The sequence below is a fragment of the Eucalyptus grandis genome, chromosome 2, assembly GCF_016545825.1.
Source record: "Eucalyptus grandis isolate ANBG69807.140 chromosome 2, ASM1654582v1, whole genome shotgun sequence".
NCBI classification, from domain to species: domain Eukaryota; kingdom Viridiplantae; phylum Streptophyta; class Magnoliopsida; order Myrtales; family Myrtaceae; genus Eucalyptus; species Eucalyptus grandis.
In genome coordinates, this window is record NC_052613.1 from 55,084,204 (window position 1) to 55,110,674 (window position 26,471).

General features: G+C 44.5%; 6 protein-coding genes and 1 non-coding gene across 9 annotated transcripts; 5 read left to right on the forward strand and 2 right to left on the reverse strand.

The window, feature by feature from the left end:
• Nucleotides 1-1,172: 1,172 nt before the first annotated feature.
• On the forward strand, nt 1,173-5,146 carry LOC104433868 (serine--glyoxylate aminotransferase). Of its 2 annotated transcripts, none has more exons than XM_010046744.3 (6): nt 1,173-1,326; nt 2,921-3,180; nt 3,265-3,549; nt 3,754-4,120; nt 4,202-4,412; nt 4,850-5,146. In XM_010046744.3, the coding sequence occupies exons 2-6, from the start codon at nt 2,976-2,978 to the stop codon at nt 4,985-4,987; spliced, it is 1,206 nt and encodes a 401-aa protein (XP_010045046.1). In that variant the 5' UTR covers nt 1,173-1,326; nt 2,921-2,975; the 3' UTR covers nt 4,988-5,146. The 2 variants fall into 2 exon arrangements, with proteins under 2 accessions (XP_010045046.1, XP_010045047.1); XM_010046745.3 differs by having other exon boundaries at nt 1,219-1,326; nt 2,926-3,180.
• Nucleotides 5,147-6,466: 1,320 nt separating this feature from the next.
• Nucleotides 6,467-8,195, forward strand: LOC104435700 (F-box protein At4g18380). The gene has a single exon (XM_010048403.3). It carries the CDS (start codon nt 6,798-6,800, stop codon nt 8,001-8,003), a length of 1,206 nt encoding a protein of 401 aa, XP_010046705.2. The 5' UTR covers nt 6,467-6,797; the 3' UTR covers nt 8,004-8,195.
• Nucleotides 8,196-10,717: 2,522 nt separating this feature from the next.
• LOC104433869 (probable magnesium transporter NIPA6) lies at nt 10,718-15,089 on the forward strand. 2 transcript variants are annotated; one of them, XM_010046748.3, is made up of 9 exons: nt 10,722-11,257; nt 11,377-11,433; nt 11,788-11,878; nt 11,993-12,153; nt 12,237-12,364; nt 12,683-12,820; nt 13,805-13,897; nt 14,192-14,312; nt 14,415-15,089. In XM_010046748.3, exons 1-9 carry the CDS (start codon nt 11,128-11,130, stop codon nt 14,531-14,533), a joined length of 1,038 nt encoding a protein of 345 aa, XP_010045050.1. In that variant the 5' UTR covers nt 10,722-11,127; the 3' UTR covers nt 14,534-15,089. The 2 variants fall into 2 exon arrangements, with proteins under 2 accessions (XP_010045052.1, XP_010045050.1); XM_010046750.3 differs by lacking the exon at nt 13,805-13,897 and having other exon boundaries at nt 10,718-11,257.
• A 274-nt stretch (nt 15,090-15,363) lies between these two features.
• Nucleotides 15,364-18,073, forward strand: LOC104433870 (mitochondrial fission 1 protein A). Its single transcript, XM_010046751.3, has 5 exons — nt 15,364-15,637; nt 16,714-16,852; nt 16,989-17,110; nt 17,535-17,598; nt 17,683-18,073. Exons 1-5 carry the CDS (start codon nt 15,545-15,547, stop codon nt 17,766-17,768), a joined length of 504 nt encoding a protein of 167 aa, XP_010045053.1. The 5' UTR covers nt 15,364-15,544; the 3' UTR covers nt 17,769-18,073.
• A 623-nt stretch (nt 18,074-18,696) lies between these two features.
• On the reverse strand, nt 18,697-22,201 carry LOC104435701. Its single transcript, XM_039307755.1, has 5 exons — nt 22,145-22,201; nt 21,412-21,770; nt 19,996-20,159; nt 19,714-19,932; nt 18,697-19,603 (listed from the first exon to the last, which is right to left on the reverse strand). Exons 2-5 carry the CDS (start codon nt 21,689-21,691, stop codon nt 18,890-18,892), a joined length of 1,377 nt encoding a protein of 458 aa, XP_039163689.1. The 5' UTR covers nt 21,692-21,770; nt 22,145-22,201; the 3' UTR covers nt 18,697-18,889.
• An 898-nt stretch (nt 22,202-23,099) lies between these two features.
• Nucleotides 23,100-25,179, reverse strand: LOC104435702 (annexin D8). The gene is made up of 6 exons (XM_010048406.3): nt 25,024-25,179; nt 24,667-24,812; nt 24,290-24,508; nt 23,951-24,163; nt 23,657-23,746; nt 23,100-23,545 (listed from the first exon to the last, which is right to left on the reverse strand). The coding sequence occupies exons 1-6, from the start codon at nt 25,139-25,141 to the stop codon at nt 23,339-23,341; spliced, it is 993 nt and encodes a 330-aa protein (XP_010046708.2). The 5' UTR covers nt 25,142-25,179; the 3' UTR covers nt 23,100-23,338.
• A 191-nt stretch (nt 25,180-25,370) lies between these two features.
• Nucleotides 25,371-25,443, forward strand: TRNAR-ACG. Its single transcript has one exon. It is a non-coding gene; the product is annotated as a tRNA-Arg (tRNA).
• The last annotated feature ends 1,028 nt before the right edge of the window (nt 25,444-26,471 follow it).

The window sequence follows — 26,471 nt, forward strand, 5'->3', positions numbered from 1 at the left end:
ACCTTGCTGCAATGTTATGAGGATTTCAACTTCTCCTACTAACTCGAAAGGAACTCTCCCCTAAGAATTGGACATAAGTCTGTCACAAGCAAGCCAAGAAGAAAGAGACCAAGCAAATAGTGAGAGGGACACTCCGAGATTCGAATCAATTCCAGCAACAGAGAAAGAGGGGAAGGCACCAAAAAACAGTGTGACCCACAAAAGAGTTAGATGACGGCCAGATTACCCGAAAGCAACCTCAACGTTAGGAAGACAAAACTGCAATAAAAACAAAGATGAAAAAAATGCTGTATGGCCCTGATTAATGGGAGCAGGGTGTGGTTCTCAGCACATTATCACTTTATCTTTCGCAGTGTCTCTCAACCACATGCTTGCTTACTCTGTACGGGATGTTGTCCATCAGAAGAAGAGACGCTGGAAGTTACAGTGCCAATTCGTGATAACTAATTTTGATTTGTAATTTGTATAGGCCCGCGCCTGCCTCTTTTTTGCCCTTAGCTGTTCGTTTCTTTTCTAATGCAAGACTCCCTGCAAGCAAGACTTGAACGATGAGCAGATACCTCAGGTTTATTCATTTCTGGTTGCTGATGCTCTGCACCACTCGCTGAGAGAGCAAAATAAACTAAAAGGAGTAAGGAATGTCAAGAAAGATTTACACTGGTGGGTTAGACAAAGATTCCCAATTTCCATGGAATTCCACCAATGAGGACATAAAGCATCGACTTTTTTTAAGTCTCCGACGTACTCTTAAAGCACAAACAACGTTCTAGTTCAGTGAACCGGTAGGACTTTCATCGGACGTCGAATAAGACCCATTTGTTTACGGTTTCAATGGCCGTGGTCCGCCACATTACTTAGCACACCGATTTCGACCAACCCTCTTTGAGAAAATAAAGGTTAAACTGATGATTCTCTCGCTGTTATCAACGATCCGATTCGACTGTAGAAAGAACGAGATAGACCTTCAGAGGGAGCGGCGAGAGGCATTTTAACTGGCCGAGGAGCGGACAGAGAGGATAACTAAGTGAGAACCACCCAAAACGAGCGGAGCAATATCGGAAACTCTCTCCCATGCAGCTGCAAAAATCGGGGCGGTCTCTCGTGTCACCACCCATTCTCAGCCGCAAGACCGCGAACACGTGCCCCGCCCTTATCCGCCACGTGGGGGGTGGGCCCCGCCGGGGGGATGCTGATTGGCTCTCCCGCGCTCTTATTAAAATGAAGCGACGGAGCGAGCCATCCGGGCTCGCATCAGCCGGCTTGGCTTTCGACAAAGGATCATCGGGCACGTCTCTCTGCTGCTCACGATTTGGAGGAAGCGAGGAGGTAAAACTTGTGCTGATTTTAAGGAACGATTCTTGTCCGCGATTCTGTTCGTCGGATCGTTGTCGGGTTTTTCGTTTTTCGTTTTTCGTTACGTGCCGCATGCATGGGGGCGTGTTTCGGCTCTTCGATACTGACTCCTGAGAGTCTGGAGAGTGTTCTGTTTGCTACTCGCTCGCTTCAGTTCGATTACCGAAACGATAAATTCTCTTGCCATTTTCAGTACCCGACAGAGGGTCTGTTTTTACAAAAGTTGTCACAAGGCGATCGTTGATAGTGTGGTAGCATTTTGCTGAAATAGAAAAGGTCTGAGGAAAGAAATGGAGAGAACTCATAAAGTTTTGCTAAAAGAAATGTTTTCGGCGGATTGCGGATTTGAAGATCGTTTTTTCGTCAGACCAGAATGAATGTTATTATGGTGTTGTTGATAGTTTTAAGGTTGATACGGCAACGGTATGGTCTTCTTCTTTGAGTCATGATGTCCACCAGAGTAATCTCTGAAGTTCATCCTGTCCTGCTTTTGACTCCTTAGTTGACAATCGAAGTTCGATATTTTACTTCTTTGAGCGTTCTTTCTTTCTTTTGCCGAACAATTTTTCAAGTACTCATTCGAGCATGAAGTGGTCCCTCGGTGTCACTTATGCAAAGGCTGAGCCATGTTTCTGTTGTATTGGCGGTGTACGTTCTTTGAGTGTGCCTAATCAAGTACTAAAATGTTGATTAGGCTGTAGTGATGGGCTTTTCCCGAGTTATCAAAAGCAAATTCAGGGGAAACAGCTGATAAACATAGTTTCGAGGTTTTGAGAACGAGAAACACTGGAACATGTTGTAGCAGAGTGGTATGCTTGAAGATATATTTATAAGAAGCTGATAGTTTTAGGATGAAATTGATGGTACGATCACACGTCATTTTATTTTGTGTAGAAAGGAACTGTAATTCAGTTCCGACATGTCACTCCTTTCGAACAATTAACCGATAATCAACCTCTTCAAACCCAAGCCACTTGCTTTTGTTAACAAGATGTTACTTTGCTTTCTGATAGAGTTTTGATGAGGTGTTCTCAAGCAATCTATTGTCGAGGAGAAAAAGTTGTAGCACACTATTTTGTTCTCTGACATTCTGTTATGCTTTGTTCCAATTCAAAGCCTTACATCTTATCAAACAAAAGCATGTCCAGTTCCAGCGAGAAGACACACTTTATGGCTTCATTCCCATCAATTAATGAAGGCACAGACGTTGGTTCATCATCGTGCTAATTATAAGGATTGATTCGTCTCCTTAGCTTTAATTCTTGCTTGGTTCCACTCCCTGTTATGCCACATAAATTAGCTTGATTGAAGGAAGCATATTTGCCTGATGATGACAAATATCTTTGCCACTATGCATGTCTTTCTAGAGTAAGCTGCACCCTTGTTTCTTGTACAGACATAAGTATTGGGAATAAGGATTTATTTCAGTTAGTAACGGTCCACTCAGATCAAGGAGTTCAAGATCAAGCTAGACAATAAACGTAGTGTAGAAATCTTAAGTACCATGTAGTTCTTTCCTTGAATCAGATGCAGAGTTTAATTGCTCCCACCAAAAAAAAATTTGCAGCATAGGCCTCGCAAAATCTCAAGACTCCAATTTGTGAATTTCTGAAGAAGGGAAGATGGACTACGTATATGGACCAGGAAGGAACCACCTCTTTGTTCCGGGCCCTGTCAACATCCCGGATCAGGTCATTCGTGCGATGAACAGGAACAATGAGGATTACCGTTCACCTGCTATTCCAGCACTTACCAAGATTCTCCTCGAGGATGTGAAGAAAATTTTCAAGACTACTACAGGAACCCCATTCCTTATTCCCACCACTGGTACATCCTTCATTGAAAAAGCAGTGTGATAAAGCATTTAGCCCTTCATTTTATGCAAATCTAAAGTTGTCGTTTTGGTTTTAGGTACTGGTGCATGGGAGAGCGCTCTGACCAACACATTATCTCCTGGAGATCGGACCATCTCGTTCATGATTGGCCAATTCTCTCTGCTCTGGATTGATCAGCAGCAACGCCTCGGCTTCAATGTGGATGTCGTCGAAAGTGAGTGGGGACAGGGTGCCAATCTTGACATCCTGGCATCGAAGCTTGCTGCCGACACTGCACACACCATTAAGGCAGTATGCATCGTCCACAATGAGACAGCAACTGGAGTCACCAACAACCTGGCTAGAGTAAGAAAAATACTTGGTAAGGACAAACATTTGTACTAGTCCAAGCTTTGAAATAATCTTTCTGATCTATCATTAGAAGGGCTCTTATCACTGCGTTGGTTGCGTTTTATTTTACTGAACATCGACAAGCTATCGCATGTCTTTCTGCTGAGATTTTATATTTTTTACTAATTGTTTTAAGAGGCCCTTCTGTAATACCGTGCAACATATTTACTTGCAGATGACTATAGGCACCCAGCCCTGTTTTTGGTCGATGGAGTCTCCTCAATCTGTGCTCTCGATTTCCGCATGGATGAATGGGGAGTTGATGTGGCCTTGACTGGCTCTCAGAAAGCGCTCTCTCTTCCCACTGGAATGGGCATAGTTTGTGCAAGCCCCAAGGCTCTGGAGGCATCCAAAACTGCAAAGTCGTACAAAGTTTTCTTCGACTGGAAGGACTACCTCAAGTTCTACCAGATGGGAACCTATTGGCCATACACCCCTTCCATTCAGCTACTGTACGGGCTGCGAGCTGCCCTCGATCTCATTTTCGAGGAAGGACTCGATAATGTGATCGCGAGGCATAACCGTCTCGCCACAGGAACTAGGTAACGCCATTATTTCCTCAAATCTTTATCTGATCATCTTTCGTTTGTCTTGATCTAATGAATTACTGCATTTGACTTCAGGCTTGCTGTAGAGGCATGGGGGCTGAAGAACTGCACACAAAAGGAGGAGTGGTTCAGCGACACCGTGACAGCGGTCGTTGTTCCCCCATATATTGAAAGCTCTGAAATTGTGAGGAGGGCATGGAAGAGATACAATTTGAGTCTAGGCCTGGGACTGAACAAAGTGGCTGGAAAAGTCTTCAGGATAGGGCATCTTGGCAATCTGAATGAGGTATGTTCCTGCCCGTAACATGAATTTTGTTGAACTTGCAAGGTGAACAAGGAAGCTCTACGCTTCTCGAACCTTTACTCGCTGAAAGATTCGCCTCTTAATCATTAAGTGCAAATTGGGTTGTGGAAATCTGATGGTGCTTCATGTCTTTACAACTTGGAACAGCATTACCTATGCAAATTTTCTGTCACAGTTGTTTAATAACGCAAATTTTGGCACCACCCAGTTTGGATTTATAAATCATGGTCGCTTGATCGGCGAAAATTCATACTTCTCATGTCAGCATTGAGCACAAGCATGGGTGTGATGGCGAGCGAGCACGCGTCGCACAGAAGAGTATTTCTTATTAGAAATGTTCGCCTGCAATTTCCCATTTCCTTCACCCTGAAATTCCATTATCATCTGGACACAAATGTTTCTCTTTGTTCTATTTTCAGCTGCAACTGCTCGGCTGTCTCGCCGGCGTGGAGATGGTGCTCAAGGATGTGGGCTACCCCATCAAGCTCGGGAGCGGGGTCGGGGCTGCTTCCGCATACTTCCAAAATACCACCCCCTTGATCGCATCCAGGATCTAAAGAAAAACAATATCCGCCTGCCTCGATCCTGTAATTATGTGTCCACTTCAACCGTCGTTCCTTTTGAATTCCATGTAGAAACATACGCTATTATTATCCTACTTTTGCAAGTACTCTCGAGGTTTCCCGAGCTCCTGGTTTGGTATAACATTTGCTTTACCACCCCCTGCGCCCCCCAGTGGACTGTGCTCGAATCGGGTGTTCCCCGTCCCGCCATTCTCGATTATGGATGATGTTTGCGTCTAAAGGCTCTCTTGAGTTCGAAAATCGATAAGTGATGTTGGTTGCGAAACTTGTTAGCTCAGGCTATGAAAAGGTTCATCCCCTCGTTCGGTTTAAAGTCAGTAGGACGACCTTCGGATTTCCTAGTCCACTGGTGTCCCGGCTCGGTGATTCTCGTAGGTTTTTGCTAGTCATGAAAACAGCATAGCATCCGACTACTATGACTATTCTTAGGATCCTAAATGCTTGTCAGGACCCAACTGTTTTTTTCCTAGCCCGCCCTTGAATTCTTGCGGCACTAGCGGAACGGTCACCATCGATTCCAAAATAATGAAAAACTACTTTGACGCACAAAAGAATCAAGATCGGCGGCGTAATGACACAGTTATATGAAATTGAGCAAATGATGATGTATTTATTTTATAAAAATCAAAATATTATTTGAATCATTTGTAAAAATAAACATAAAATATTTTCATTGTCCATGAAAATATAAACATATTTTTCTGATTAAAAAATAATTTTAATGATTAATTATTTAAAAGGATACAAATATTATTTCTAGGAAGATATCATCTAAAGTATTTCTTTTTTATAAAATAAATGAAGACCTAAATTCCTTCACTTTTTCAAAGAAAAGAAAATGAAAACTTTAATTTCCTTAAATAAAACAGGAGTGACTTTAATTATCAAAGACGTCATTCATGATGTGATGCGAGCAGCCATCAACCTAAGAGTCATGTCGACTGGCTCAGTGCATCTACGTGGAAAGTAAGGATAAGGATGCTATAAGTACAATTCGGTCCTCGGTCAAATCAGAAAGTAGGAGCGTGCTGACAAGGAGGACTGACTCCTTTTAAGACACTCATCGAATATAATCAATCAGAAATGGACATGGATACAACTTTTTCAATTTTGGGCATAAAAATTCCACACCACTTCCCATTTTCAAATTATCAATTACACGTTATAGATATTCGTTAATAAAAAAATTATAATCCTCGGATGCAAAACATTGTTAAGATATTTTTAAGAGAAAGTTTTATCAAAAACTTAAGGAGACATAATAATATTAAGAAGATAAAATTGTTTTGACCATCGATAAAATTAGAAGGTCGACACAACAACTATAGGGATATGGTTGGACACTCCTTTTTGCCTTTTTTGGGGAAAAATTTGCTTTTGCAAAAATATCCCATGAACATATGAAGGAGGCACGTCTACACGCCTCGGCATCGGCATCAGCATCGACGCTGTTGCGGAGCTGCAACGTCGTAAAACCGACGACGGATCCCGGCTGGTCAAGAAACTTCGCCTCCATCATTGCGTGTGCAATGCAAGAAAAATCAGCGTTCCATTCAAAACCGCGTTCTGCTGCGTCAGCCTCGTCTCTAGTCGCCACCTGTCTCTCTCAACGAAGCCGCCTTTCTCTATCTCTCTCTCCATATATAAACACACAAAAAGCATCCTCTCCAAGACCTCTCATTTCTGCCTTATCTCTTCATCCTTTTTTCCTCAAAAACCCCCCACCAAAATCCAGATTTCCATTATTCGCCATCAACAGCCACCTAGAACTTCGACTCCATCCATGGATCTTCCAAGGCCGGAGGTTGAAGGAGAAGGAGGAGAAGAAGATGGGGAGGACCAGCTCGGTCGCCTACCGGACGACCTGCTCCTCCACATCCTGGACCGAGTCCACGACGCCAGGTCCCTCGCCCGCTGCCTCGCCGTCTCCAAGCGCCTCTCCTCCCTCGTCCCCCTCACCCCCACCGTCTCCCTCTCCTTCCCCCGCCCCCGCCTCCTCCCCGCCTCCTCCGAGTCCGAGTCCGAGCCCGGCCGCTGGCGCCGCCGGAGCGGCTTCCTCTCCCGCCTCGTCGACAGATTCGTCCGCGGCCCCCTCCGCTTCCTCCACCGCGTCGCCTCGGCTAAATCGGCCTCCCGCTCCGGCGGAGGAGGCGACGACGATTGCGATTGCGATTGCGACTACGATTCTCGTCCCGCTCCCGGCGAAGTCCTTAAACCCTTCAGAGGAATCGAGTCGCTGCGCGTGGAGCTCCCCTCCTGCGTCGACGCGGTCGGGCTCAACGGTAAGCGCACGGTCCTCAGGTGGACGGCTCGATTCGGCGGCGAGATGAAGAGCTGCGTCGTCCTCGGAGCGAATTCGCTGCGGAGGAGAGAGGACGGCGCCGCCGCCTCGGGAGAGGAAGGCGCACTAGAATTGAGACCGAGAGCCGTCGAAGAGGTTGAGCTCGAGCCCGGGCCGGTCATCGCGGAGGAGGAGCTGAAGTTGCGAGTGGTCTGGATCATTTCTTGCTTGATCGCTGCTTCGGCGAGGCATTATCTGCTGAGACAGATCGTGGCGGATCATCCGATGCTGAAGAGCGTGGCGATCGTTGACTCGGACAAGCAGGGGAAGGTCCGGATGCTAGAGGAAGAGATCGCCGAGATGAGGAGATCCTTCGACTCGGAGGCGGCCGATTCATCGTCGGCGGAGAGGATCCGAGTTCCGGACTTGAGGATGAAGCTGTGGTACGCGCCGGAGCTGGAGCTGCCGGAGTCAGGGTACGTGATGAGAGGGGCGACGATGGTGCTGATCGCGCCGGCGAGTGAGGCCGAGGGGGAGGAGCATGGGAAGGCGAAGGAAGGAGGAGGCGGCGGCGGCGACTTGGGGGACGTGATGAGGAGCGCGAGCTTCGAGGGAGGCGGCGGAGAGGATGAGGCGGCGTTCCGTGAGGCGGCGACGGAGATGGGGAAGCTGAAGAGGACGTATACGCTGGAGATGAATTCCTTCTGACATGAGATCGGACATGGCGGCTTCTTTCCTTTTTTTTTTAATCCCCCGGACTTTGTTTTTGTCTTTTCTTCTTTTCTTTCTTTTCCACTCGTGTATATGTTGTGCATAGCCCGTTGCGGAACTTTTGTAGTTGGAGTATGGGGATCGATTCATTCATTCGTTAGCGACGATACAAATAAATGTTGATGGAAACCTCCGGCGTGGTGGTGTGTTTGTATCCATAAAAGGAGCTCTTTGTTTGATTCGCTAAAAAAATACACCCGCGTTTAAAATATTAAAAAAGAGATTCTCGTTTTGTAGAGGAAATTATTTTCTACAGCATAACATGTCTCTGAATAAATAGTTATTTCTTTGTCATTTTTCGTAAATCTCTGAATAAATAGTTATCTCTTCATCTTTTTTTGTACTTACTGTTTTCGGTGAGATTCAAATATCTAATAATGCTTTGAATTACAATTTTTCAGCACGACACTAAATTAATAGAATTAATCATTTTCTCTTAAAATGATTTTCAAGAAGAGTGTTTTCTTTTATCGCAAAATTTAGTATGAAACAAACACATTTGAACTTGCACCAACATGGCTATGAGGATAAATCGAAATTATGAAATTAGATTTTTAAATAGGACTTGAATTTATTACAACTTTGATTTTAGTTACTTAAACACTTCCTCCAAATAAGATATTAAGATATTTAGACTATGTTTGTTTTACAAAAATATTATATTCATAATAAATAATATAAAAAATAACTGAAAAATATTTTCCGTCATTTGGAATGGAAAGTCTTATTTAATTTTTTTGATACACGTACATTATTTGGGCACTAGTAATTTACGCAGGGACAACCTAAGCCATCGAGGCCGAGGTCTAGACCCCAGGTGCTCGTGCTCGAGTCCATAGAGGCCAAGGAGCCTAGTGCTTGTGTTGAGCTCTCTGACGTGTAAGCCAAGATCCATAGAGGCTAGACCTTAGTCTACGGAGGCTAGGCTTGAGACCCAGGGCCCATGCCTTGGTCCAACGAAGTTTGACCCAAAACCTCCATGCTCGGGCTCGAGTCCATTAGAGCCAACTAGATCCATGAAGCCGAGCTCAAAATCCCATTTCCATGCTCTTGCTTAAATCCCTGATGCCCAAGCTAGTGTCTATTAATGTTGGTGTTGGTGCCAATATTGATACACATGCTCAGGCACACTCGAACATTGGCATTGGGGTCCTAGTCTTCAAATTCACTGGACCAAGCTTAAGGTAGGAGATATAAGCACAGGTGCAGAGGTCTTGAGCTTAGGCACTAGGGTCTTGGGTGTGGCCTAAATGGACATCAACACGAGCATTGGGTCTCAAGCCTCGGCCTTAATGGTCTTGGGCTTGAGTGTCGAGGATTCTAGCATGAGCATGGGCACCTAGGCACAACTTCGATGGACTTAAGCCTGACCTATGTTAATCCATTGCCCTTGGCATCAACATCCTGGGGTTGGCTTCGGTGGACCTAGGTATGATCACCAAGGTTTAAGCCTTGACCTCAATAGACCCGAGCTCATGCTCTAGGGACCGACTCAAGCTTGAGCACCCAGACCCGAGCATGAGCACTGGGGACCTAAGCATAGCCTTTGTGGACACAGGCATAGTTTTAGGAAATCCAAACACAAATACTTAGGTCTCACGCTTAACCTTTGTGGACCCAAGCACCTTGGCCTCCGTAATGGATTTGAGCCTAGTTGACGTGGCATCAAGCACAAGCATATCAAGGCCTCCTTGATGAACTTAGTTGCGAGCATTAGGGACTTAGACATTGACACTAGGGTCTCAAAGGCAAGCGTTGGTGACTTGAGTTTGAGTGCTAGGGACTTGGGCAATGAGGTCCCTGCCTCGGCCTTGGCCTTGATGGAGCCAAATGCGGGTGCTGATGACCAAAGTCCAAGCACTATGGACCCAGTTTCAAGCATGAGGACCCAAGCAAGAGCACGAGGATCTTAGCCCCAGCTAGATGGACCTAGACATGGGCATTAGGGTCGTGGGCTTGACTTGATGGACCCAAGCTTAGGCGCGATGGGACTTGACCTCAATGGAACCAATCCTAGGCATCAAGGACTTGGCTTTGGATGTCAAGGATCTCAAAACAAGCACGAGAATTCATGTGCCGGAGCTCACGAATATTTTTGCGAAACCTTGATTTTCCGTTGGCTAGCTTTTTGCAGCAATTTTTAAAGGAAAATGTTTTCTCTAAAATATTTTTCGCGAAATAAATGTCATCTTAAAAATGCTCCAAATTTTCTTGGACCGGAACAAAAGAAAGGCCTATTCTCTCTAATCAATGACAAAGGGTATAATGGTGAGGGTGGAGCTCGCGAAAAAATCAATAATTAAAGATTGCTTTATTATCTATTCATTTCATAAGAATAAATTTATCAAAGTAAAATAATGGATGGTTTATTAGTAGATTCCGTGTCTTCAGAGCGCACCCCATGCGTGCATTTAATTATGTCAATCTCGCTGGGGCGAGGGGGGGCTTTCGCCGATGCCAATGTGCACACGCAAGCGCAACTCCCAGGCCCATGCGGACCCCACCTTTTGTCCTTGGTCCGGTACAAGGACCGAATCCTGCGACGACACGCTTCGGTTTCGAGAGCCCGCCCCCGATTCCGATCCACACACGCGACGACGTCGAGCGAATCCGCGCGCGACTGTTTTATCGTCTTTTCCTTCTAGAGGAGAGGCCCATCCGCTGCAACGTACACATTGTGACCAAAGGATCGCCTCACCAACGGGGGGGAAATCACGTTGCTTGCCGACTTGATTCATAAATTAAACAGGTATTTTACAAATTTCTCTACCTTTCCCCACGTATAATTTAAATAAAAAACCCGTCGCGGATTAGCGATCGATTAATGATTGAAGTGATGGCAAATAACGAGCTAACTGCCAAGGACCAGAACAGTGGCCGAGGTATTAGCTGTATCCACATACGCCGTAGGCTTCTCTCGCGTTCATATGGACAGGGAATATTCAGGGATCGCGAGGAACAGAGGATGATCTGCAGAGGCCCGTGATTGGACGACGTTCATGAAGAGAGTCGCGAGAGAGAGGAGAGAGAGAGAGTAGGGGAGGGAGGAATTTGGGAGGGAATGGATTTCTCGACGGACAATCTGACCGGCGTCGTCTTGGCGCTCCTCTCGAGCGGGTTCATCGGCGGCAGCTTCATCATCAAGAAGAAGGGCCTCCGGCGAGCCGCCGCCGTTTCCGGGGTGAGAGCTGGTAAATATCTTCGATTTCCCTGCTCCTTCGAAAGAACGTGAAATTTGACGAATTGGGTGTCTGGAATTTCTGGAAAAACGGGGGACTGATTCGATGTCTTGATCTTTTTTTGGCGAAAGGTGTCGGTGGGTATGCGTATCTGTTGGAGCCTCTATGGTGGGTGGGCATGATCACGAGTAAGCTCCTTGATTTAATTTCCATCGTTTGTTTTTCTGGCTCAATAATTAGTGACGATAGCTCGCTAAATCGATTCTAACCACTGAAATCGAAATTATCTAATGAACTCGGAGTATGTGCATTGCTTTTTCGGCTTCGATAGTTAGTTTAAAAATGACTTATTTTGCTTCATGTTGCATTCTTTTTTATAGGAAACAGAGTGATAATCATAATATAGAAGAAGCCAAGAAATTGACCCATTAACTTCATGCTTCAGTTTCTGGGCACCCTTAACCAAGTAGTTAGTAGTACTGACCTGTTTCATCAGCTGAAATTCTGCAGAATTTGTTTCTGTTTTCTTTTTTCTGATGTAGTGATTGTTGGAGAGGTTGCGAATTTCATAGCTTACGCATTCGCCCCGGCGGTGCTCGTCACTCCTCTCGGTGCTTTAAGTATAATAGTCAGGTAGTGTGGTTCTCCTCGAGTTTTTGGCATGTTCTTGGGGGTTTTTGTTGCAGTATCTCAATATGAGCCCTTTTCAATTGTCCTCAATGTCTGTACTTTGGATCAATTGGTTAGTGCCGTGCTGGCGCACTTCATCTTGAAGGAGAAACTACACAAGCTGGGGATGTTGGGCTGTGTGATGTGCATTGTCGGTTCTGTCATAATTGTAATCCACGCACCGCAAGAAAGTCCCATCACTTCCGTTCAAGAAATATGGATTATGGCGACTCAACCAGGTCAGTCTTCGGGCCTGGTTTATGTGTTCTTTACACGATCACTGATTTGCTGATAACTGACTGCATTTTCATATCTTTTTCAGCGTTTCTGCTCTACGTTGGCTCGGTAATCATGCTGGTGTTCATCCTGGTTTTCCATTTTTCACCTAGATGTGGGCACACGGATGTGCTAGTTTACACTGGCATCTGCTCATTAATGGGCTCTCTCTCGGTAAATCAACTGCTTCTGCATCTTTTGGAATTTTTTATTCCTTCCAACCTACTTTAGTGTATTTACGCCAACCAGATTGTTGGATGCCCCACTTAAATGCAAGAGTTGACCTTGCATCATTAGCTTTAGGTAGATCATTGATTTGGGGTGCAGGGAGGCTCATCACCAGGGACAAATCGTATCCTTTTCTGATTCTTTTCGTCCAGTCAAAACAAAGTCAATGAGTTACAATAATTGTCGTGGGGACATGTCTAAATTACTTCTGCATATGGGTATTTTTTCTTCTCAGTTGTCATAAGTTTTATGATCTATCTGCAGGTGATGAGTGTGAAAGCCCTTGGGACTTCTTTGAAGTTGACTTTTGAGGGGAAGAATCAGTTGATCTATCCAGAGACTTGGTTCTTTATGTTGGTGGTGGCTACATGTGTAGTTACCCAAATGAATTATCTCAATAAGGTCCGTCCCAAGATGTTATCCAACTTTAATTAGCTAACTTGCCCAATGATGAATTTGTAAATTTCATTTGTCATTGCCTCACAACAATCGATAATATTGAATGACACCAAATTTCCTCTTTTACTGTAACTTTTACTTTTCCCATATGTTGAGATTACATAACATTGGGAGAAAAGGAAGTCATGGAATATATGCATCTTTCTTAACTAGATATGGTGCTTGTCTTTTTTTGTGGTGCCTCCATGTTTCATGTTTCTTGGGATTGTAGGACAGGTAGAACTTTGTCTTTCCTTAGTAAGAAGCATTTTGCTGGTGATATGGTAAATTGACCAACCTGGTTAAAGTTATCTCCTAAGATTATGATCATGAAGAAGTCAAATTTTTGTTTTTTGACATTCTCTCTTTTTTGCTAAGGCTGTTTTGAGATTCCAGCCTCCTTACCTCTAGCCTGCATTTTGTGTATACCGGTTGATTCCTGAACCTCATGAGCTGTGATTAGAATAATCAGGAACTGTGGAGGAATCTGCCTTTTTTTGCCCTTGGGTTTATGATAATTGAGGACTCCAGGTGCCTGAGTCTTGCAATTCTTAACTAAATTTTCACCTGTAAACTTGAAAATCTATGTTCCTGTGGCCTTTCGGCAAGGTCACTGCCCTCCTTCTTCATCGCTGGATAGAGTGGTCTGTCCTTTTCATTTACCTATGTGGTAATTCTTTATGTCGGGATTGGGGAGTCAAATCTCTTGCTTCAGAAACTATTTACAGTTGGTTTTTACTGCAAAAGGTTTCTTTGTGTTCTGTTTACTATATAGTGCTTGATGAGAGCTTATCTTAAGAGCTTATCTTGTTCTGCTTGGTTTCTTTCACAAAAATTTACTTTAAACACATAGTAGTATCTGATGGATCCCAGTCAAATGCTTCCTCTCTTGCATTCGCTCCATGCTTTTAATTCTGTGCTGGTCTTTCTTTGATTATGATATTTCAGGCGCTGGACACATTCAACACTGCAATTGTGTCACCCATTTACTATGTTATGTTCACGACCCTTACAATCCTTGCCAGTGTCATAATGTTTAAGGTATAAGAAGGCACCATGTGCATTTTCATTTCATGACGGCTTGCTTATTTGACCTTCTTGTCTCTAGTTGAGTGTGTCCTCAAGGGAGGAGTAGGCTAACTGAAAACAGGAGTTGCAGCTACACCCCCATAATCCAATTATCTCGTTTTTTTTTTATCTGCATGTATCTAATCAGGATTTGCGTGAGTTGACTAATTACATAAGTTAAATTTCGGGTTTCATTTGTTAGACGGGTTTACTTAAACAAGTCATCTTACGGTCTGTAGTTGCTCACATTGGCTGTTTCTGTTCTAGGATTGGGATGGTCAGAGTGGTGGAGACATTATTTCAGATATATGTGGTTTCATTGTCGTGCTCTCCGGGACCATACTGTTGCACACAACCAAGGATTTTGAAAGGAGTTCGTCCTTCAGAGGTGCGGAACTTGCTCTTTTTCTTTGTATAAACCTTCATTTTCCCTTCTCTTTTAGTCCGATCCGATCTGATCCTGTCATGTAATATCAATAAGCCAATGCAGGTAATTTTGTGCCCGTGTCGTCTACGCTATCTACCCGGCTCTGCAGTGGAAATGGCGATTCCAAATTTGACGAGGAAGTGCCCCCACCACCCGAGGAAGTTTGCATGAGAAGACAATAGTGGTACCTTTAGATGGTTTTCAGGAAGAAATAATGCTCACTTCACTTCAAACTTACAAACTAAGCGGGAAGTAGGATGTACGGAACACCTGTGATGATTCCTGCTGCAATTGCATCCGAATTCCAAAAAAAAAATGCCAAACCACCATGTGGGTGCCTCTCAGTTCTAGGGTTTCAATTAGCTTTATTTACCTTCAAATACGCCGGTCGGCAGTTATTCGTACCCCCAGCAATGTGGCCACATCATTCAGAGGCTTGTACAGTCAGCAAGTGAAGTGAAGGAAGCAACATATCGATTACAGTTCGGATCCGTTTCAAGTTACATGGTCATTCATCACGCGAGCTCGAGCAGAGCACGGAGCTGTCTCCAGCTCCGAGCAAATGGCGGCCGCTGTTGGGCGATCCTTTTCTCGGTCGCCCCCATATTGGAAAAACAATCACTATGTTGAATGCCTGCAGATAATTCTTTTTCCTCCCTCAGCAGACAAAGGGTGTTTTCTTTTTTGTAGATGGATTGAGATTGATTCATGTGAATAAAGAGAGTTCTTTTGAAGCTTGATGATGGAGTTGAGTTTGCCAATGCCTCTTTTCGATTACCGTCGTGAAAAATCAAAATGGCCAACGCGCCATAAAGCAAAGTATTCGTTGATCTTTTTGAAGGATGGATTTTTTTTATTTCTTTCCAGTTTTCGGTATGAAATTCCCTGTAAATTGAGATATACGAAAATTAGCTTGGAGCTGAGGTAATTAAAATTAGAAAATACGTATGAAAAAATATTTAGGAAAATGTAAAATCGGAGCGAAAACAAAGGAATGCGTAATCGTGAAGCAAAAGCCGAAACTCGCAGACAGAAAGAAAAAGGGAGAATTTCGAAATGAATTGAGGTGCGAACTGTGCCTGCGCAACCGCTTTTTCCTGAAAGCGAGATTCCATCTCTGCTCAAATTCCGAACTGCTTCTCTCTCTCTCTCTCTCTCTCTCTCTCTCTAGTAGCGGAAGAAGCGGAGAAACTATGGAAGCGAAGATGAGCCAGTTCTTCGGATCGGTCTCCGACTTCTTCACCGGCGCCGATCACATCCCCTGGTGCGATCGCGACGTCATCGCGGTCAGCTCTCTCTCTCTCTCTCTCTAAACTTCTCGGTTTATATAGCTACCGGAAGCTGTAATCGCAGCGTTATTAGTTCAGTGAAGGGGGAATTTCACCTCCGTGCGTCCAGGTTGTAGGTCGGAGCTCTTCGTGTTAGCTGTAACATGTGGGAACGACTGGAACGTCGTGCTCTGTTCTCGAAATAGTTGATCGGTAGTATGTTCGAGTGAGGGCTTGTCTTGCTTTGTGGAAGTATAGTGCCTAAACCCTACCGGATATAACTGTAGTTGAGAACAGGATGCCGTCGAGAGAGCACAGTCGAGCACTACAAAGCACTACAAAGTGTAGTGCGTGTAGCATGGAAAATTCGAAAGTATTAGCTCCGGCTACCATGGCAGCCGGTGGCTTGTGGTGAGCAATCGAGTGATAGAACGATTGTTTCGTGAGATCGCCGGAATGGTGTGATAATAGTTGCGTGGAGATGGAAAGTGGAAAGGACCATGACGATCGTAGACGAGCTTAGGTAAGAGATCCATGCGTTTGGACTCACTCGAATTGGCTTGCTGGCATTTGCATGTGGATTCTATTGTAAGCTGATTCGTTGAGGTTTAAGCATTGATTCCTCGGTTTCGTTTTGTTGTATCAGTATAAATTGTGCTTCGAATATTGATGATGTCGAGTCGTGTCATGTTACTTGTCATGGGATGGCTGTCATTGTCATTCAGTATATAAGGTGGGATGATTGATTCTGACCAGTGCTGTCACATACTCCCTGTCGGTGCTTTTGTTTGAAACTTCATACTGCATCCCCGTCGTGCTTATTTGCTGCTTTGTTTTGCCTTCGCTGTCCTCTCTTGCGCAGTGTCATTCTGCCTGAACAGTCTTCAATGTCCTTCTGTAGCACCAACAAATATCTATTAGAAGTGGTTAGAGTTCATTCAAACAGAACATTATTATTGACTCTTGTTCTAGCTTTTAGTTACTTGGCAATTTGCTAACTTTCCACCTCATATATGAACATCTCTTGCTCATTATGGCTGGCGTATATGATCTTCATTTCTTCTTGTTGTCCCCATTAAAAATTTCTTGATTAGGGTTGCGAGCGAGAAATTGCTGAGGCTGAGAAAGCTTCATCTGATGAGCTTATTAGTGAATGTATTATGCGTTTATCGTGGGCACTTGTTCACTCCAGGCAACCAGAAGATGTCCAGCGTGGAATAGCAATGCTTGAAGGTAAAGTGTAGGCTGTCTCATTGTTATGCCTAGGTTCCCATAGTGGTGGTTTTGTTGGAAGTTAGCGTTGATTACACGTAGGTGTACTTTATGTAATTTCTAGTTAAATATTTTTGTGACTGATGTCTATCTGCAGCTTCCGTTTCTGGCACTACGAGTCCTCTGCAATTGAGAGAGCAGCTTTATCTTCTAGCTGTTGGTTATTACAGAAGTGGAGACTACACAAAGAGCAGGGACCTTGTGGAGCGGTGTCTGCGGGTCAGGCTTAAGTTTTTCATGTCTGATAACATGATTAGAGTCCTTATGTATATTACTGCTGGCGTCAGATTGCATCTTAACCCTTAACAGTGTATTGCTTTCTCACTCCTCGATTTCTTCATTTGTCAATGCTGTCTGGACATCAGAAATTGTGTTGAAACACGAGTCATTCGCTCCAAATGCTTAAATTCATCTGATTCTCGAGTAATTTAGACGACAATGAATGAGCAATTCAACTTCTTGATGCATGATTTTTTGTCTCAGTATGATATTGCTGTTAGTTACTTCATGTTCTTCGCCAGATCTTTCAAAAATAGGTGTTCATGAATGGGTGATATAGAAATTTACATGAATCATCAATTGCTTGACTGTGAGATGAGTTATTAGAATTCTTCTGACATATTTAACCTAATTCTTCCGGCAGATTGCCCCTGATTGGAGACAGGCCCTCACACTTAAGAAAACAATTGAAGACCGTATTACCAAGGGTAAGGACCAAATGACCGATTATTATGCCCCCAGTTTGTTCCAAGTGTAGAAATCGCTGATTATCCTACTTTGTCTGATTGTAGATGGGATAATTGGCATTGGCATCGCTGTTACTGCTGTAGGATTGCTGGCAGGTGGACTTGCTGCAGCTCTCTCAAGGAAGAAATGATCCACGCACGCTCGCCCTAGAGTACTCTGTTTACATGAAAAACCCATGCTAGAGTTCGTTAATTTTGTTTTTCTCTGGTCTTCTTCGCTAACCTCAATAGTGATGTGGTAATCAAATCGTCTACTTTGATGAAGTTTTGTCATTTGTAATTTGTCTAGTGGACGGTGTGAGGTAAAGGCAGTTCTTTGTAATGTCTCTCTTTGCTTCCCTGAAAAAAAGTACGTGACAAGGTTGTGCTGCCCCCTTGTTCTCTATTGTCTTGTTCTTTTTTCTCTATCCAAGCAATTGCCCATGTAGCAGAGAAATCAGCAACTCAGAACCTTGCATCATTGCTCATATCCTTGTATGCCAGTATTGCACCACGCCATATGGAGCCTTAACAATTGCAATTTTGTGGCAGGGACCTGTTACTTTTATCTTGACCATCTCTGGTTGAGCCATCTCTCGTGAAAGCTATAGACTACCGAAGTTCCTCACCGCTGTCTTCTCTCCAATCTTCTGTGTGCCCCCTTTTTGGTTCCACAATGTTATCGACTGGCAGGCATTAGCTGGAGCAAATGCGCTCTTTAGTAATTTAGAAGACACCTCCTATCAGTAAGTACTTGGAGTTCTACCTTTTCTGCTTGTCCACTCAGATGCAATGAATGTCCACTGACAAGAAAACCCACGCGATCCACGGCTGGGGCCATTTGGAGGCGCTGTTCGCAAGACATGCTTCCATTCTCTTCGGACACTCAACTAGTCAATTCCTGCGTTAGCCAAATATGACAAAACCGATCTGATCATCATTCGAGACATAATCATAGGCAGCAGCTACTTCGGCTGAGCCACCATGACAGGATGCACGGGCTCTGGCCTTGTTCTTGTTATAGTGCAGTCAACATCGAGTGTTGAACTCAATACTCCCTCCAATTCAGAGACCACCGTAGCAACACAATTTTTCTCCTTCCTGCTGAAATTTCTAAAGCACGGAAGGAAAAAATCCAAGAATTTCAAGGGCCAACGAACAAATTCAGAGGCAAATTGGTAGTTCATGAGAGGTCAATAATTCAAAAATAAAATGAGACTTCTACAATCCCAACATGTCTGGAAACTACAGCAACTAAACATTAAATACTATGTTAGAACAGCAGAAATTCTTTCTTTAGCTCTTCCCAATCCTTCTCCACCCGCTCAATGTCCCTCTCAGCCTTCCTCTTTTTAAGCCTCCACTTCGCCTCTTCTTCAAAGTACTGCCTGAAAAGCTCCCCCTTCTCCTCGGTCTCCTTGTACAGTCTCTTCATCTCAAACGAGTTTTCCACTTTCGCTTCCTTCTCCTTCTTCAGCTGGGCTTGCAGCTTGCTAATCTTGGCTTCGAGGCTCTCGATCTTCTTGTCGCATTCTGCATCATTCTTCTGCAGCCTTTCAAAGTTAATGGTCTTCTCATCAAGCTCAGCCTGCAGGGACTCTTTCAAAACGAACATCTCAGTGACTTCCATTATATCAGTTTGTGCACGTTTGAAGTCTGCACAAAGAAAAGAAATCTGCTTCCAGATTCCGTGGAGAGCTGAGCATCCATGAGACGGGTGGCTCTTGTCGGACAGAAGAGCAGAGATAGCTTGCTCTAATCTTTCTGAGAAGTCGGGGTCAGACACTGATTTGAAATCCATGGACTTCAAGCTCTCAAACATGGTTCTAGCCTTCTGAACCTCCTCATCATTTGATTGGATAAGACTGGCAAGTTCTGCCTCTGCAGAGACTTCAACAGGCTTTCCATTGATGAGTTGTCTCATGTTTGAGAGCCATGTTTTCAAGTCCTTGCTCTCGGAGGGTGTACCAGCGCTGCTGGTAGCAATCTGCAAATACCCCAACATAAATTTAATAGAAAAAATAACGCAAGTGAAAAGAGATGAAAATGCACTAGCTTTAATTATAGAACATATGCATCTCAAACTAAAGAAAGTACCATGTCGACAGATTTAGATGAATCGAAGGTAGTATCAGAGGTGGCTGAACTTTCAGCTGATCCTTCGGCCTTTTCGACAGTAGTCTTGTCAGAAACCTCCTCGACACAAATGGCAGATTTGGAGAGATCAAGAAGTATATTTTCAGCTGGCTCCTGCTTGAGATCTTCTTCTGTATTATTTTGAGGATTGGAGATTCCAGTCCCACTCCGCAGTGACAGCTGAAAGGATGGAAAATTCAGAAAATATGCTTATAATAAAAATAAACAGCCATGATGAAGTACCTCAAACTCCAAAGACTCGCTTTCTTGGACAGGTGATGACCTTGCACCTGGTGACAAGGAAGAACTGGTCTTCGAATGCTTTTTTGGACGCTCATCCACTAAAACCATCGAAAATCTGCCGAGATGGAGATCGGCAGACAGTGGCTCATTTAAGGTCAAATCATCTGCAAAGGAATATTGGTACAGAAAGCATGAGGTTGCAATGACTTGCTATGAATACATTTGTTTTATGGACATGAGGTAGCATGAAGGTCACTCAAAGACTAGCCACTCTGCAAATTAAAATGCCATTCAAGATGTTTCCTACTGTTTTTTTTTTACCAGTACAAGCACAAGCATCTTAGCCTCCATTAGGATTCATGCAAGTCCAAGGGTGTATTTCATATTCATCAGCATTCAGCTCGTATACTCAGCTTTCAGCAGCATAGCCAAATTCTCCTAGATCTGATCCCTAGAAGAGGCTTCTTCTACCCAAATACCAACAAGGCATTTCTCTTCTACCTCCAAGTTTGAACAACTAATCGATTTGGAGACTGTAATGCCAGAGTAAGGAGATTGTACAGGCTCAGGATAAGCTCAAGAAAAGCTGTTCATGTTTTTGCATGGAGGTCAGCTTTTGTTGGCAACAGTACAGTCTTCCGAGAGGAGTTCCCTATGATAGAGTCCAGTTGGCAGAGTAAACCCGAGGAACAAATTAAGTTCAGAGACCAAAAGGATAAACTAATTATTACAAACGGCCAATTATGCTTCCTAGGCGACTCACTTGAGACGGATCTAGATCCGAAAAACCCCAGAGGCAGGTGGAACGTGAGATCTCAAACAAATTAGTTTCTGCTCAAGAATTAAATGAAAAAATATCAACCTCTACTCTTCTTTAGCAGATGTAAATGGGAGCTCCAGGATAGCGCCAACAAAAGTATACTGTTGATATCCTCATGGAAAGATGATAGATCGATAAGCCTAACTATAACCAGAGCTCATCGTACTTGTCCTAATGGCAAAAAAGGGCTCACGGATAACTGAATTTCAAAATTATCTCGATGCAGCTACCAACATTCCCTACAGCTCCGAACCCTTCCTGCTTTTCCCGTCAAGTCTTTTCCTTTTTTACCTTAGCTTAAAAATTAAATGCATAACTGAATACATTATCCTGATACTTTCTACCAAATTCCCTCGGAACGTTCCTGGTTTCCTACAACATCACTTCATGTTCAATCATGCTCATGACCCATCAAAAACCACCTTTCTCTCTTGGACTACCGGTCAAGCACCATGTGCACTTAATTTACGATCTGATCTTTAAGAAACCACGGCAAAACAGTACCCACTGAACAAAACAAAAATCAAACACAAAACCCAAATTGGGTACACCCCAAAAACCAACAAAGATGGATAATTTACAGAGAAAAGTTAGACCTTTCTCGCGAGCAGCAATAGTGGTGGAAGAAGAAGAGTCCTTGGAGGAGTCCTTGGAACTCAAACCGAGAGGAAAATTCAACCTCGCAAAAGAGCCATACATTGCGCTCGCGGCCTTGTCATAAGCAAGAGCAGCCTCGAGGGCCGTCGGGAACGTCCCAAGCCAGAGCCGGCTCCCTCGGCTCGGCTCCCGAATCTCGGCCACCCACTTCCCCCACGTCCTCTGCCTCACCCCTCTGTAATTGCACCTCAGGTTCTCCGGCCCTCCTTTTCCCTTCATGCAACCTTTCTTCGACCCTTTCGCATGCACCCTCCGGGTCGGCACCTGGACCGGCACCGCGACGACCGCCGCCGCCGCCGCCGCCGCCGCAGCCGCAGCCGCCGCGGCCGGCGGTGGGGAGGCGGCGGCTGCGGCGGGGTCGCGGATTTCGGGCTGGACCCGGACGGGAATCGCTGCTCTGGATGCAAGAGTTGACCTTGTCGTTGTACTGCTTCCATTTGGCGAGGATCTCGGCGGCGGACTTGGAGATTTGGTCGATCGAAGAGGCGCCCGACTCCATTTCCTTCCCTTGGGCGGCGAAATCGGGCTCGAGGGGGAGACACGGGGGACAGAGGGTCAGCGATCCGGGGGAGGGAGGGACGGGAGGCGGGGGAATCGCGGCGGATGGCGGGGGAGGGAGGGCATTGGGCGGTCGCCGGCAGGTGGCGGCGGCGGCGGCGGCGGCGCACCGCCTCACTTGTCGGTGGGGAAAAAGACGGCGAAGGAGGGAGAGGAGCCGCCTCTGTTTTGGGAGTGAGTCACATGAGGGGGTGGGTTCGTGGTGAATTTTGCGTTTTAAGACAAAAACAGGGGTCATTGACTTGGGAAAGTCTTTTTCTTTTCTTTTTTTTTTGGTTTTTTTTTTTTTTCTTTTCTCGGTGACACGTCATATTTAGCGGGGAGGGCTCGATAATTCGTTGTTTGATTTATTTTTTTTTGTTTTCTTAAATTTGTTCGGCTCCTTTATTTTTTTTTAACTTTAAAAAAATTTGTTTGTTGGGTGGAGTGGCGATAAGTACTAGAGCCCATCTGTCTTGTATTTCTTCCTTCTCTTCTCAATCTTGTGCCGAAAGGACCATGATTAAAGAAACCAAATTAAGATTAAAGAACTAAAAAGATTATCTTCTTTTCGTAATATCGAATCTTGGACTAAGGGTGGGGGGGGGGGAAAGAGACAGAGAGAGAGATAGAGACTGGACAATGACATTAACATTATCTATTCTAATGGAGGGGGAAAATTGCGTATTTTAATCAATGAAGAAGAGGGTGAACCGTCCGATGGAATGAATGAAAGGCTTATTGCATCCGCAACTTCCCATAAAAAAAAAAAATAAAAAAAAAAGTTAGGCAATTTCCATAATTTTCAGAGAAATGCCTGTTCGGCGGCAAAAAAAGATATATCTGTATGGTTCATGACATGACCGTTTCACTGATTGTCTCAAAAGGTAATTTCTGGATAAGGCAAAAGTGCAAGTGGTAGTCACCGGTCCGTAGGATACTCAAGAACGGCTGCAGTTCATGGTGAGATTTGGTAAAAAAAAAAAAGAGGCAGTAAAAGGTAATGTCATCAGCATGTACGTTGCGCAGGTTTCACACTGACAGCGTCATTATTCACTCTGTCCTCAATTAAAAGAGTTCATTGACATCAGCCGACCAATAGCGCATCAGCAAGAGACTTTTCCAACCTCATGATTTAAATGAAGAAAATCCCATTTCCGAAACCGGGTGCTTTCACACTTTGCGTGTGCAAGGAAAAGTCAAATTAAAGCCAAGGAGAAAAGGTGAAAAAAAAATCCATCATTTGGCAGCGGTGACTATGTTGTGCTTGGACGCAATGCAACCTCCCCTTATTCTATCTAGAAAAGCTGATTGCTGAGGGAGAGTCCTCTAAATGTCTTCGCTCCCAAGTAGAGTCAGGAGGAAGTTCTTGAAGTCTCCTGAGGTGCTGTTAGCCACGGCTTCCTCAAGAGACGTGCTGTTCCTTCTGAAGAAAAGCTCTTTGATCTCTGCCAGGTCCTTCTCCGCGCAGGTGAGGATGACTCTGCTGAGAGCGTCTTCGTCAGTTACGACTGCATTCACGGCAGTGCGAAGCACCTGCGTACATGCAAGTTCTGACTGGTATGAAGTTCCAACGAAAATGGGAGAGTTGTTGACTCGAAAAAAAATTGGTCTTCTTTTATTCACATGCCGGCGGCATTCACGTACCTTTGCAAGGTATTTCTTGGGTTCCTTGATGCATCTGATAGCAGTCCGGAGTCCTGCTAGATACTCATCCGCCGGGTCTCCTGATAATCCCTGTGAAAGATTGAATTCCATGACCGGCGTATGCTTTTACGACATGGATTGCTATTGATGAAGTTTTCTTCTTTTGGAATGATAGGGAAATGTCTGATGAATTTCTCGACCAAGTCTAGTGCCAATACAAGGTTCTAGTACTGAATTTCAAAGGGCGTCATTCTTTCCTCTTGTCTGTTATCTGATGAACTTAGAATTGTGTACCTTGGTGATAGAAGTGCCATGGATGTCCCTGTAGTGATTGAAGGTTGAATTGAGCTGCACCTTGCTTCTTGTACTCAAAATTCTGATGAGCTCTTCATGGTTAAAAGCATTACTGTGGATTTCGTCGTAAAGAATCGTTGCTTCCAATTTAACCATTTCCTTGTCAATGTCGTCGCCATCGTACCTATAAGCACTCGCTAACGCAACGAGAATCTGCACGATAACCATAGAGCCAGAAGAGGAAAAAAATCGTTCTTTCACTTTGTTTCTCAAATTCACGATTCATCTAGTCTTAATGTTTTGATAGAAAAGCACAGATCATGGGCTCTGAGAAGTTACTCTTCGAACATCTCCACTGGTGTGAGCGGCCACATCCTCTTCCAAGGAACGCCTGTACCGGAATTTGTATGCTCTCCTAATTGCCAACAGTTCCTCAGGGGACTTGAGAGACGCGAGCTCTACAATGACCCGATGATTGGGCGTCGCCTTCTTCAGCGCCAAGTTAGCAAACACTGCATCCCGATCAGCCGGGTCCAAGATCCAGTGGCACATTGCTGTCTGCCGCGACATTTTCATCACTCGTTCAAAGAGAAATAAGGAATTCACAGTGCTAAAACGACATCGATCCAAATCGAATAAAAACAATCTGGGTCATTAGCTGTGATGCAAAACGGGATGGGCATGCATGTACTGGGGTGGGGGATCACATCACGGACCTCGAAATGACCGGAGAGCTCGGACTGGAGCTGCCTGATGAGGTCTTCATGGTAGACTTCTTCATAGGCCAACCTGATGAGCCTTCTCTGGAACATGTTCCTGTGTCCTAGGACCGAGATTATGGCCCTCTCATCCGTTCCCCATCCTATCAAACACAACCTCAATGCTTTTTACAAAGGTAAGGGGTTTCGCAACAAGCAGCAGAAGCATTAAAGTCGGGTCCGAGAAATGCGACATGTCTGTCAGTAACATAATTCAAACCGAGCTGATGCAAAGCAACCACGAAACTGAGAACGGTCGGATGGACGATGCAAAAATGCCGAGTAAGAGCGGAGGAAGGGGATGTGAAACGAGACCTTGGCAAGCCTCCTTGATGGCCTCCGCATCCTCGACAGGAGAGAAGTCCTTGGGAGCGACCAGCGTGCTCATCTTTTTCATTTCACATGAAACTGAAGCTAAAGTACAAGTTTTCATTGACCCTCTTTTTATAGTCTTTTTGTTAAGAGTTAATTAATGAAGACAATAATTAATAACAAGGCGTTTTGTCAAGTAATCGGTTTCTCGAGAATGAATTAATAATTCAAAGATCATAACGTGATTACCCGCCAGAAATACCGGGAAGCAAAAAAAACTGCTCTCGGGGGTTTGTCTTGGACAGCTAAAATGTAATTAAATAAATTACCGACGTCAAAGGTCAAACAAGGACTCCATGGCCCAATGGATAAGGCGCTGGTCTACGAAACCAGAGATTCTGGGTTCGATCCCCAGTGGAGTCGCTTCTTTTCACATTTTAGTTCAGCACCCGCCTTTTGGATTTTTTTTTTTAACCCCATATCCTGATTGCAAATGTAACTTGGTTGCCTTCTCCCTGATGCCTTCATCAGCTCGGCCCCTTTTAGGGACATGCCGGGTTGCCAAGTACAGCAAGCGATGAAGCCCGCACAAATTTCACCGACTGCCTAATGTTTCGCATTCACATCGCAACAGCGGAACTCTTATTGTTTTATTCCATTTTGCATCATATACAAACGCAATTGATGAAAACGACCATGCGCTGACTGCATAGCAGATGTCAGCTCTTTCGGGAAGCTCCCCTCTTGTTCTTGTATATCGAGCCTAAACGCTACTTCCTTCCTCCGGTCCAATGTCTGCATCGTTCTAAACTTCAGAATCAAATGCCGAAAGGATGACCCTAATGTTTTCTTTAAGAGTTCAGCAGCATATCTTCCTCGTCATAAGCCCTAGTTGCATCCCATGGGAAGGGTTGGAACAGGATGATCAAGGACTTTGATGCTAACCAAAGCAGATACGAAACGCCAGAATCTGACACCATCGTTCTCCAACAACCGGGCTTCGCTGTGGTCCGCACTCCTATCAATACTGATCAAACCATTTTTCCGAAACTTTGGCAACGTAGTTTTGGTACAGCTTCAGTGACTATTCAGGCAGATGTCGAGGAGCTCAGCGCAGGTGCGTCAACGAAGGTAATATGATCTCTGAGAAAGCATCTATATGACCCTCTTGACATGGAACTTCGAATATTATGCAACAACAGCGAAGCGGTGAATATACCAAGAGGGCAATACAATTAGCCAGACTTGTTATTGCCTTGCTCGCTTGCTCTCGCCCGTCTTTTGCATACTGGATTGAAAAAGAGGAGAACGACAGAAATAGAGCTGAAGACCTCTTGTGCACTTCCGTCCCAAAAATTGTGGTAGCAAGAGAAACTCTTCATTCAAAACCAAGCAACAATACGCACGCTACAAGACCAGCAAGGCAACAGAGAGCTATCTGCTTAATGAAG

Coding starts and splice junctions, on each gene's coding strand:
- LOC104433868 (XM_010046744.3), top strand. CDS start 2,976: ATGGACTACGTATATGGACCAGGAAGGAACCACCTCTTTGTTCCGGGC. Junction 3,550..3,753: donor TAGAGTAAGAAAAATACTTG/GTAAGGACAAAC, acceptor ATTTACTTGCAG/ATGACTATAGGCACCCAGCC. Junction 4,121..4,201: donor CGTCTCGCCACAGGAACTAG/GTAACGCCATTA, acceptor ATTTGACTTCAG/GCTTGCTGTAGAGGCATGGG.
- LOC104435700 (XM_010048403.3), top strand. CDS start 6,798: ATGGATCTTCCAAGGCCGGAGGTTGAAGGAGAAGGAGGAGAAGAAGAT.
- LOC104433869 (XM_010046748.3), top strand. CDS start 11,128: ATGGATTTCTCGACGGACAATCTGACCGGCGTCGTCTTGGCGCTCCTC. Junction 11,258..11,376: donor CGTTTCCGGGGTGAGAGCTG/GTAAATATCTTC, acceptor TTTTGGCGAAAG/GTGTCGGTGGGTATGCGTAT. Junction 12,365..12,682: donor CATTAATGGGCTCTCTCTCG/GTAAATCAACTG, acceptor ATCTATCTGCAG/GTGATGAGTGTGAAAGCCCT.
- LOC104433870 (XM_010046751.3), top strand. CDS start 15,545: ATGGAAGCGAAGATGAGCCAGTTCTTCGGATCGGTCTCCGACTTCTTC. Junction 16,853..16,988: donor TGGAATAGCAATGCTTGAAG/GTAAAGTGTAGG, acceptor GTCTATCTGCAG/CTTCCGTTTCTGGCACTACG. Junction 17,111..17,534: donor TTGTGGAGCGGTGTCTGCGG/GTCAGGCTTAAG, acceptor TTCTTCCGGCAG/ATTGCCCCTGATTGGAGACA.
- LOC104435701 (XM_039307755.1), bottom strand. CDS start 21,691: ATGAAGGGAAAAGGAGGGCCGGAGAACCTGAGGTGCAATTACAGAGGG. Junction 20,160..21,411: donor TATTGCTGCTCGCGAGAAAG/GTCTAACTTTTC, acceptor ATTCCTTTGCAG/ATGATTTGACCTTAAATGAG. Junction 19,604..19,713: donor CATCTAAATCTGTCGACATG/GTACTTTCTTTA, acceptor GGGTATTTGCAG/ATTGCTACCAGCAGCGCTGG.
- LOC104435702 (XM_010048406.3), bottom strand. CDS start 25,141: ATGAAAACTTGTACTTTAGCTTCAGTTTCATGTGAAATGAAAAAGATG. Junction 24,813..25,023: donor CATCAAGGAGGCTTGCCAAG/GTCTCGTTTCAC, acceptor TGTGTTTGATAG/GATGGGGAACGGATGAGAGG. Junction 24,509..24,666: donor AGCTCTCCGGTCATTTCGAG/GTCCGTGATGTG, acceptor ATGTCGCGGCAG/ACAGCAATGTGCCACTGGAT.